The 10,759-nt window shown below is 49.3% G+C and overlaps 1 protein-coding gene across 3 annotated transcripts; it reads right to left on the reverse strand.

Moving 5' to 3' along the window:
- Window positions 1–2,762: 2,762 nt before the first annotated feature.
- LOC105489588 (ribosomal RNA processing 36) lies at window positions 2,763–10,435 on the reverse strand. 3 transcript variants are annotated; one of them, XM_011754496.3, is made up of 7 exons: window positions 10,275–10,435; window positions 7,528–7,675; window positions 7,329–7,395; window positions 6,532–6,636; window positions 5,373–5,447; window positions 5,158–5,275; window positions 2,763–3,272 (listed from the first exon to the last, which is right to left on the reverse strand). In XM_011754496.3, the coding sequence occupies exons 1-7, from the start codon at window positions 10,396–10,398 to the stop codon at window positions 3,136–3,138; spliced, it is 774 nt and encodes a 257-aa protein (XP_011752798.2). In that variant the 5' UTR covers window positions 10,399–10,435; the 3' UTR covers window positions 2,763–3,135. The 3 variants fall into 3 exon arrangements, with proteins under 3 accessions (XP_011752798.2, XP_011752799.2, XP_024651068.2); XM_011754497.3 differs by lacking the exon at window positions 10,275–10,435 and adding an exon at window positions 9,978–10,086; XM_024795300.2 differs by lacking the exon at window positions 10,275–10,435 and adding an exon at window positions 10,036–10,075.
- Between the last annotated feature and the right edge of the window lie 324 nt (window positions 10,436–10,759).

Below are 10,759 nucleotides of genomic sequence, written 5' to 3' on the forward strand. Positions count from 1 at the left end.
CCAAGAGCTGCCTTCTTTTAGATACAGGATCTCACTGTGTTACCTAGGCTGCAGTGCAGTGACTGTTCACAAGCGCAATCACTGCATACTACAGCTTTGAACTCCTAGCCTCAAGGGATTGTCCCACCTCAGTCTCCTAACTGGGGGCATAGAGCTTTTAAGATAGGCGTTATTTAAGAAAGGGTCTCACTCTGTCGCCCAGGTTGAAGTGCAGTGGCACAATCATGGCTCACTGCAGCCTTGACTTCCCAGGCTCAAGTGATCCTCCTGCCTCAGCCGCCTGAGTATTCTTTGTAGCGATGGGGTTTCACCATGTTGCCCAGGCTGGATAGACTTTCAGATGTTCCATAGCTTATGATTTATCTAGCCTTAAAAAAGAAAAAAAAATCTTGTCCGGGTGCAGTGGCTCACACCTGTAAACCTATCACTTTGGGATGCCTAGGCGGGTGGATTACTTGAGGTCAGGAGTTTGAGACCAGCCTGGCCAACACAGTGAAACCCCTTCCCTACAAAAATACAAAAATTAGCCAGGTGTGGTGGCATACACCTGAAATCCCAGCTGCTCAGGGAGTTGAGGCAGAATAGCTTGAACCTGGGAGGCGGAGGTTGCAGTGAGCCAAGATCATGCCACTGCACTCCAGCCTGGGCGAGAGGGAGACCCTGTCTCAAAAAAATTCTAGAAAATGTCCAGCCTCTTTGAAATATTCTTTCCTGAAATTGATTGTGTCAAATCTCATGTTTGTTTTATCTTCCATTTTGTTATGTTATAGACGATCTTGCTCTGTCACCCAGGCTGGAGTGCAGTGATGCCACCACAGCTCACTGCAACCTCCAGTTCTTGGGCTCAAGCAATCCTCCAGCCTCAGCCTCCAGAGGAGCTAGGACTATAGGCGTGTGTCACGTCTGATTTTTAATTTTTTTTGTAGAGACATAGTCACCTTATGTTGCCCAGGCTGGTCCCCAACTGCAGACCTCAAGGGATCCTCCCTATGCCTCCCAAAAAGCTGGGATTACAGGTGTCAGCAACTGCGCCGAGCCTCTTCCTTTTTTTTTTTTTTTTTTTGGAGACGGAGTCTCACTCTGTCGCCCAGGCTGGAGTGCAGTGGCCGGATCTCAGCTCACTGCAAGTTTCGCCTCCTGGGTTCACGCCATTCTCCTGCCTCAGCCTCCCGAGTAGCTGGGACTACAGGCGTTCGCCACATCACCCGGCTAGTTTTTTGTATTTTTTAGTAGAGACGGGGTTTCACCATGTTAGCCAGGATGGTCTCGATCTCCTGACCTCGTGATCCGCCCGTCTCGGCCTCCCAAAGTGCTGGGATTACAGGCTTGAGCCACCGCGCCCGGCCTCTCTTCCATGTTTTTTAACCTCTTTTCCTTAGTTTCCATTTCTCTATTTGTCATTGCTCCCTCTGTGTAACTTCAGACCTATTTCCAGTTCATTCTCCCTTTAGGGAGAAGTCTAATCTGCTGCTTAACCATAAAGTTTCTAACTTCCCGTAGTGTACCTTTCTTCTTTTTTTTTTTTTTTGAGGCGGAGTTTCACTCTTGTTGCCCAGGCTGGAGTGCAGTGGTGCGATCTCGGTTCACCGCAACCTCCACCTCCTGGGTTCAAGCAATTCTCCTGTCTCAGCCTCCCGAGTAGCTGGGATTACAGGCATGCGCCACCACGCCCGGCTAATTGTTTGTATTTTTAGTAGAGATGAGGTTTCACCATGCTGGCCAGGCTGGTCTTGGACTCCTGACCTCAGGTGATCCACCTGCCTCAGCCTCCCAAAGTGCTGGGATTACAGGCGTGAGCCACCGTGCCCGGCCCTACTTTTCATTTTTAAAAGGCTTTAAGTTTTTTTTTTTTTTTTTTGAGATGGAATCTCGCTCTGTCGCCCAGGCCGCAGTGCAGTGGCACTATCTTGGCTCACTGCAAGCTCTGCCTCCCAGGTTCACACCATTCTCCCACCTCAGCCTCCTGAGTAGCTGGGACTACAGGCACTGCCACCACACCTGGCTAATTTTTTGTATTTTTAGTAGAGACGGGGTTTCACTATGTTAGCCAGGATGGCCTCCATCTCCTGACCTCGTGATCTGCCCGCTTCAGCCTCCCAAAGTGCTGGGATTACAGGCGTGAGCCACCGCACCCAGCCTTAAGTTTTACTTTTTAATCACACCAGTTTAGTACCTTTTGACATTAATTTGTCACACTTTTTCTTTAAACATGACATTTTTTTTTTATTTTATATTTCTCACATTTTAATTTTTGCCAGTTTGATCCTGTTGCCCTTTGTTCCTAATGACTCTTGCTCATGGTGGTTTCTTTCCTTGTGTGCTTTAACTGTAAGCTCATATTCCTTGAAATTTTAACTGAAAGAATTCCTTGAGGCCTGGGTTTAAAGAACAATCCTCAAGAAAGGATTACATTTGCTTCTGCCAGGTCCCTGGAGACACTATCTACTTGAGACTTTTTTTTTGGGGGGGGGGGGTGGTTTCACTTTTTTTGCCCAGGCTGGAGTGTAGTGGCACGATCTTGGCTCACTGCAACCTCTGCCTCCCAGGTTCAAGTGATTCTCCTGCCTCAGCCTCCGGAGTAGCTGGGATTACAGGCGCATACCACCAGGGAGGCTGAGGCACAACAATCACTTGAACCTGGGAGGTGGAGGTTGCAGTAAGCCAAGATTGCACCACTGTACTCTAGCCTGGGTGACAGAGCAGACTCTGTTTCGGGGGGGAAAAAAACACACACAAAAAGGCCACAAAAAAACAATAAAAAGATAAGTAAAGAGAATGTTTATGAAGTGGCTCCTACATAATGTCCCAGCCCTGGGAGTCATGAACTGACTCCATGGTCTTCACTGACCCCTCTTCTTCGGTATCAGAATCCCTGGTTTAAGGTAAGGATGAGAAAAGAACACAAGGACACAATGAACCAGATCCAAGCTGAGGCTGTGTGGCATGACAGAAGGCTGAACAATTCTTCTTGTGTAGCCCTAGGGATAGTCCAAGAGCCCTCTAGTCTTCTCTGAGGCAATGAGATTCAAGGGCAGCTATGATCCCTGCCCTTGAATGGAAACCAGCCACGGCCAAATCTGTCCTCACAGATTCATGTCTCCCTGGGGCAGTGGCAGAGCAGAGGATAGTTCCTTCTTACTCTTTGCTCAAAGGGAGATGCCTCCTGTCCTTGCCTGCATTTCGTCGCCTCTTTCGACTCAAGAAGTTCTCCAATTTCTTGCTGCGTTTCAGCTCCTTGAACTTCTCAGCTAGTGCCAACTGGCGCTGCTCAGCTAAATGACAGGCAGAATGAAAGGTGGTGAGCAAACAAGGAAGCCCCTATTCTTTCCCAAACCAGGTCAGTAACTCCAAGCCATTATGCTGGGATACATGAGTTCTTTAAAGCTCACTGGTGCCCCTTTATCTTTTTTTTGAGACAGAGTCCTGCTCTGTCACCCAGGCTGGAGTGCAGTGACACAATCTCGGCTCACTGCAACCTCCGTCTTCTGGGTTCAAGTGATTCTCCTGCCTCAGCCTCCGGAGTAGCTGGGATTACAGGCATGCACCACCACATCCGGCTAATTTTTTTGCGTTTTTAGTAGACACAGAGTTACGCCATGTTGGCCAGGCTGGTCTTGAACTCCTGACCTTAGGTGATCCGCCCTCCTTAGCCTCCCAAAGTGCTGGGATTACAGGCGTGAGCCACTGTGCCTGGCCAACAGGTGACTTTTTTTTTTTTTTTTGAGACAGAGTCTTGCTCTGTTGCCCAGGCTAGAGTGCTGTGGCACGATTTCAGCTCACTGCAACCTCCGCCTCCCAGGTTCAAGTGATTCTCCGGCCTCAGCCTCCTGAGTAGCTAGGATTACAGACGCATAGCACCACACCTAGCTAGTTTTTGTATTTTTAGTAGAGACGGGGTTTCACCATGTTTGCCAGGCTGGTCTTGAACTCCTGACTTTGTGATCCGCCCTCCTCGGCCTCCCAAAGCGCTGGGATTACAGGCGTGAGGCACTGCGCCTGGCCCAACTGGTGACTTTTATTTTATTTATATATTATTTATTATTATTTTTTTTTGAGACAGAGTCTCACTCTGTTGCCCAGGCTGGAATGCAGTAGTGCGATCTCGGCTCACTGCAAGCTCCACCTCCCGGGTTCACGCCATTCTCCTGCCTCAGCCTGCCGAGTAGCTGGGACTACAGGCACCCGCCACCACACCCGGCTAATTTTTTGTATTTTTTAGTAGAGACAGGGTTTCACCATGTTAGCCAGGATGGTCTCAATCTCCTGACCTCGTGATCTGCCCACCTCGGCCTCCCAAAGTGCTGGGATCACAGGCGTGAGTCACTGCGCCCGGCCGACTTTTATTTTTTTTATTATTATTATTTTTTTTTTGTGAGACGGAGTCTCGCCCTGTTGCCCAGGCTGGAGTACAATGGTGCAATCTAGGCTCTGCAACTTCCGCCTCCCAGGCTCAAGTGATTCTCCTGCCTCAGCCTCCTGAGTAGCTGGATTATAGGTGCGTGCCACCACGCCCAGCTAATTTTTTGTATCTTTAGTAGAGATGGGGTTTCACCATGTTGGCCCCCAGGCTGGTCTCAAACTCCTGACCTCATGACCCACTCACATTGGCCTCCCAAAGTGCTGGGATTATAGGTGTGAGCCACTGTGCCCAGCCCAACTGATGACTTTTTATATGATCTCAGTCCTACTCAATTCAACCAACTATGAATACCTATGTGCCTGGCCCATGTGTGTGTGTGTATGTGTGTGTGTGTGTAGTGTAGACCAAGAGATAAAACTGACTCTGTGTGTATGTGTCTGGTGTAGACCAAGAGATAAAACTGATTGTGTGTGTGTAAACCAAAAGATAAAACTGTGTGTGTGTGCGCGTGCGCATGTAGTGTAGACTGAGAGATAAAATTCACTGTGTGGGGGGGGGGTTGGGAAGTGGGGAGTGTAGACCAAGAGATAAAGGTGACAATCCCTGCCATGATCTAATTAGGGATACAAGACCAGTTACAAACAACAACTCCCTACCATTTCTACTTTCCTCCAAGTTACCATGGGATCCAGCCTTTATGCCTTCCTTAAAGGGGCTCAGGGACACCCCAACACAGGACTCTACCACCATGGGCCCCACACCCCTGTCCCTGTTAGCAACAGTTGTGCCCAACTCACATTTCTTCAGGAAGTATGGCCGATGGCCCTGCTGGGCCTGAGCCCGACGTTCTTGCTTCAGGGCCAGGTGCAGCTCTTGCTGTTGCTTTCGCTCCTGCTGTGCCATTTCTTGCTGCTCCTAAGGAGCAAAGATGAGATGTGTGAATAGGAGGGACTGTGAATATCTCCCCACCTTTAATTGCTTTCATTACCCGCCACAATTATTACCCACTCACCATTCGCTGAAGCAGTTGCTGCAGTTTCTCATGCTCCTTTCCTGAACGGTGCTTCTTCAACTGTTTTTTCACAAGCTCCACATTGGAAAATGAATATCATGGTTAGCATTCTGCAAATGTTAGCTGAAATTTTAGGTAAAGCATTATCCTAAGAAGTTCACATATATGTGTGTGTGTATATATATATAAAAAAAAGTATGTATATATACACACACATTTTTTTTTTTTTTGAGACGGAGTCTTGCTTTGTCACCAGGCTGCAGTGCAGTGGTGCGATCTCGGCTCACTGCAACCTCCGCCTCCTGGGTTCAAGCAATTCCCCTGCCTCAGCCTCTCGAGTAGCTAGGACTACAGGCACACGCCACCATGCCCAGCTAATTTTTTTTTGTATTTTAGTAGAGATTAAATATCACCTTGTTGGCCAGGATAGTCTCGATCTCCTCCTTTTGTATTTTAGTAGAGACTACTTTCACCATGTTGGCCAGGATGGTCTCAATCTCCTGACCTCGTGATTCGCCTGCCTCAGCCTCCCAAAGTGCTGAGATTACAGGCATGAGCCACCGCACCCGGCCAGAAGTTCACATATATTAACCTGATAACACCAAGACAGTAACTATTTGTTTGTCTGTTTCTTTGTTTGGAGACAGTCTTGCCCTGTCACCCAGGTTGGAGTGCAGTGGCATGATCTTGCCTCATTGCAACCTCTGTCTCCAGGGCACAAGCAATTCTCATGCCTCAGCCTCTCGAGTAGCTGGGACTATAGGCATGCAACACCACACTTGGCTAATTTTTGTATTTTTACTAGAGACGGGGTTTCACCATGTTGGCCAGGCTGGTCTTGAACTGCTGGCCTCAAATGATCTGCTCACCTCAGTCTCCCCAAGTGCTGAGATTACAGGCTGAGCCACCACACCTGGCCTCCGAGATAGTAATTATTTTATTTTTTATGATTAGAAAACTAAAGCATAGAGAGATTAAGTAACATGTCAATAGTCACACAGCTAGTAAACTTATGAGCCAGGATTTGAATATGAACTGAATTGGAGAAAGTTAAATCTGCCCTCCACTATACTTCCCACTCCCCCTGCCCAACTGTCTAACCCGTGCCCTCGTTTTCCACCCCACAAAATTCCCCAGAAACCAGTCTCAAGCTGTGTACCTCTTTCTCTTTTGCTCGGATGTCATTCAAGAATTGATATGTTTTGTCAAACACCTCAGGATTATATTCCCCTGACAGATCATCAAAGCGAGGGTCCCGGGCTACCTTTGGAGAGAACAGAGAGAATATAATACACAACTGTTCAATATCCTTTCACTGAGAAAAAGTGCTTCCTGTCTCTTCCTCACCTTTTTTTTTTTTGTTTTTTGAGATGCTGTTGCCCAGGCTGGAGTGCAGTGGCGCGATCTCAGCTCACTGCAAGCTCTGCCTCCTGTGTTCACGCCATTCTCCTGCCTCGGCCTCCCGACTAACGGCGACTACAGGCACCCGCCACCACGCCCGGCTAGGTTTTTTATATTTTTAGTAGAGACAAGGGTTTCACCGTGTTAGCTAGGATGGTCTTGATCTCCTGACCTCATGATCTGCCCACCTCAGCCTCCCAAAGTGCTGGGATTACAGGCATGAGCCAACGCGCCTGGCCTCTTTTTTTCTTATTTTTATTTTTGAGACAGAGTCTCACTCTGTCCCCCAGGGTTTAGGGCAGTGGCATGATCCTGGCTCACTGCAACCTCCACCTCCCAGGTTCAAGCGATTCTTGTGCCTCAACTTTCCAAGCAGCTGAGACTACAGGCGCACACCATCATGCCCAGCTAATTTTTGTATTTTTAGTAGAGATGGGGTTTGACCATGTTGGTCATGCTGGTCTTGGAACTCCTGACCTTGTGATCTGCCCACCTTGGCCTCCCAAAATGCTGGGACTACAGGCATGAGCCACCGTGCCTGGCCTTCTTCCTTACCTTTTTACTGATGGGAACAACCTGACGTAAAAATGGTACTCGGATCTTGGCTGACATTTCCAGAGGCCTATGGAGAAATTAAAGGCCAAGTCAAAAGGACTCCAGTGTTGGTCAAAGGCTTCCCACTTGTCACCCAAGACAACATACACCTATTCAAGGTCCCAGTTATCTTCCAACTTCTAGGGCAAGCCTTGCTTACCTGTGCTTATCTGCAACACATGCATTTTGGATAGGTGGTCTAGAACCTTGTTTCTTAGGGCTGTTTCCAGCTACCAATTGTTTGTACGTCTTAGTCCCCACTTGGCTCTGCAATTCCAACAGTTCCTCAAATGACATGTTAGATGTGCCTGTGGAAGTGGGGAGGGACATACAACTCAGCTCAGCATGTCCCACTGCAGAAAAGACATCTTCCCATCCCCATTCCTTAGCTAGCTAATCCTTTCTAATACCCCATCAGACCAATCATTATTACAAGTCCTAGGCAGTAGAGGCTGTAATAGTGTTAAACTGACACCTAACTCTCCAACTTTTTCAGCAACTTGGGGCCTCATCTTGCTAAGGAAGGTGTATATGTAAGGTCAAAGGTGGACCAACCATAGTCCCTTCTTTTTCCACTCTTTTACTAATTCACGGGTTTCTCCAGAAGAGCCTCTGCCTCCCTTGCTCAGTTACCATTGCCAGTGTCCTAGTCCATACGCTCAGCATCTCTCACCTCAATCAGTGCTCTAGCCTCCTAGTCTCCCAACCCACCAGTCTTACTCCTCTCAAAGCTATGCGCCCCAATTCAGCCTGAGAGAGGCATTGAAAATAAAATCAGGTCTTATCACTCCCACACATAAACTTCAGATCATGTTACTCCTATAGGCAAAAGTCCCCAATGGCTTCCATTTTGCTCGCAGTAAAAGCCATGTGCCTTAATAATGGCCTGGAAGCCCCCAAGTGACCTGGCCCCTGTCATGTCTCTAAATTCATCTACTCATCTCCTTCTCACTCCTCTCAACGTGTCTCTTAGCAGTGTGTTCCCACCTCAGTTCCTCTGCACATGTTGCTCTGCTTGGTATACTTCCCCCAGAAGCTGTACATAGGTACAGCTCCTCCCTCAGCTCCTTCAAGCCTTTATTCAAATCACCTTCCCAAAGAGGTCTTCTCTAAGTTATTTAAAACTGCAACCCCTTGCCCAGGTGCGGTGGCTCACGCCTGTAATCCCCGCACTCTGGGAGGCCAAGGCGGATCAATCACCTGAGGTCAGGAGTTCAAGACCAGCCTGGCCAACATGGTGAAACCCCGTCTCTACAAAAATACAAAAATTAGCCGGGCATGATGGCAGGTGCCTATAATCCCAGCTACTTGGGAGGCTGAGGCAGGAGAAGAGTTTGAACCTGGGAGGTGGAGGGTACAGTGAGCCAATATCATGTCACTGCACTCCAGCCTGGGCAAGAGTGAGACTCTATCTTGGAAAAAAAAAATTGCAACCCCTCCTCAGCTTTATTTTTTCTCCATATCCTCTATCACCTTAAAAAAATTGAGCTATAATTCATATTCCACAAAATCTAGTTCTTTAAAGTCTACAATTCAGTGTTTTATTGCCTTTTAATGTAATAATTTATTTGTCTGCCTCAAATGTTATTTATTTATTTTGAGCCGGAGTCTCACTCTGTCACCAGGCTGGAGTGCAGTGGCGCTATCTCAACTCACTGCAACCTCCACCTCCCAGGTTCAAGCGATTCTTCTGCCTCAACCTCCTGAGTAGCTGGGACTAAGGTGCGCCACAAAGCCCAGCTGATTATTGTATTTTTAATAGAGACAGGTTTCACCATGTTGGCCCAGATGGTCTCGGTCTTCTGACCTTGTGATCCACCCACCTCGGCCTCCCACAGTGCTGGGATTACAGGCATGAGCCACGCCCAGACTTAAATTTTATTTATTTTGAAAAAAGGTCTTGCTCTGTTGCCCAGGCTGAAGTGCAGTGGCCTAATCATTGCTCATTGCAGCCTCGACCTCCTGGGCTCAAACTATTCTCATGCCTTAGCCTCCTCAGTGGCTAGGAATACAGACGTGGGCCACCACCCTGGCTACATTTTTTTATTTTTAGTAGAAAAGGGGGGGTCTCATTATGTTGCCCAGGCTGGTCTTGAACTCCTGGGCTCAAGCGATCCTCTTGCTTCAGTCTCCCCTGGTGCTGGGATTACAGGTGTGATCGTCCACCACACCCGGCCAGGACAGGAGTGTTTGACTACTTCATTCACAACTGTATCTCCAGCAGCTAGAACTGTGCCTTAACAAAAAGCCTGCAGCATTTGCTGGGCACAGTAGCTCATGCCTGTAATCCTTGGGAGGCTGAAGGGGGTGGATCACTTGATCCGGGGAATTGGAGACCAGCCCTAGCACCTGGTAACATGGTGAGACCTTGTCTCTACATTAAATAAATAAATAAAACCATCCATCCAGGTGTGGTGACGCGCCTGTAGTCCCAGCTACTCGGGAGGCTGAGGTAGGAGGATCTCTTGGGCCCGGGAGTTCGAGGCCGCAGTGAGCCGTCATGGTGCAACTACACTCCAGCCTGGGCGACAGGGCAAGACTTTGTCGCAAAAAAATAAAAAATATAAAAAATTTAAAAAACAAAGTCTACGGAATCTGCTGAATTCTGACCTACTAAGCCTTCAGCTGCCATCCATGCCTTTTCCTGCCTCCATACTATTGCACATACGTTCCCCATTGCCGAAAACTCTCATCCTGCCGTGAAGAAACTTCTCAGGATGTCCTAATCCCGGAAGCAATTCCTCTCACCCCCACTTTCCATTGCACCAGGGGCGCCCCTAGCGTAGCGTCGGCCTCTCAGAGAACTTGGCAGTCTTACTGGCACGGTCTCTGCAGGCTCGGGGCCCCGCCTGGGAATCCCCTTCTCCTCCCCAGCCCGCCCCGCCCCGCCCCGCCCCGTGCCCTCACCCCTCAATAGGTCGCGGGCCGCGGCCCCAGGCTCCAGGCCCTCACCGTCCTCCTCGCGGTCCCGGGCCCCGCGGGGACGTCGAGCCCCGGCGCCGGCCCCGGCGCGGCGGTTAGCTCCCGGCATCAGCGTGCAGTAGCGCTCGGAAGACAAAAGGCGCCGCTTCCGCCCACCGCAGCCTCCGCCCCCCCCGCCCCGCCTCTTCCGGCGTTCCCAGTGACGACTGGGCAGAAAATAGACTGCGCGGCCGGCGGCCAGGGAGCCGGCCCAAAGGATAGCCCACTCTGGAGAGATTGTCGCAACCTTCTGCCCGAGTCGCAGGGCGCTGGGTTCCACGCCCGAGAAGCTTGGGCCAGGCCTTGGTGGCATTTGGTTTCCTAATACCCTTGGCTGAGAAGCCAGAACCTCAGGGTGCTTGTCCTCAATACCCTGCCCCCACTGCAAATTCCAGCCCTCTCCACCATATTCCACAAAAACACACGACACG

This window comes from Macaca nemestrina, chromosome 5 (assembly GCF_043159975.1).
Source record: "Macaca nemestrina isolate mMacNem1 chromosome 5, mMacNem.hap1, whole genome shotgun sequence".
In the NCBI taxonomy this organism is placed as follows: Eukaryota; Metazoa; Chordata; class Mammalia; order Primates; family Cercopithecidae; genus Macaca; species Macaca nemestrina.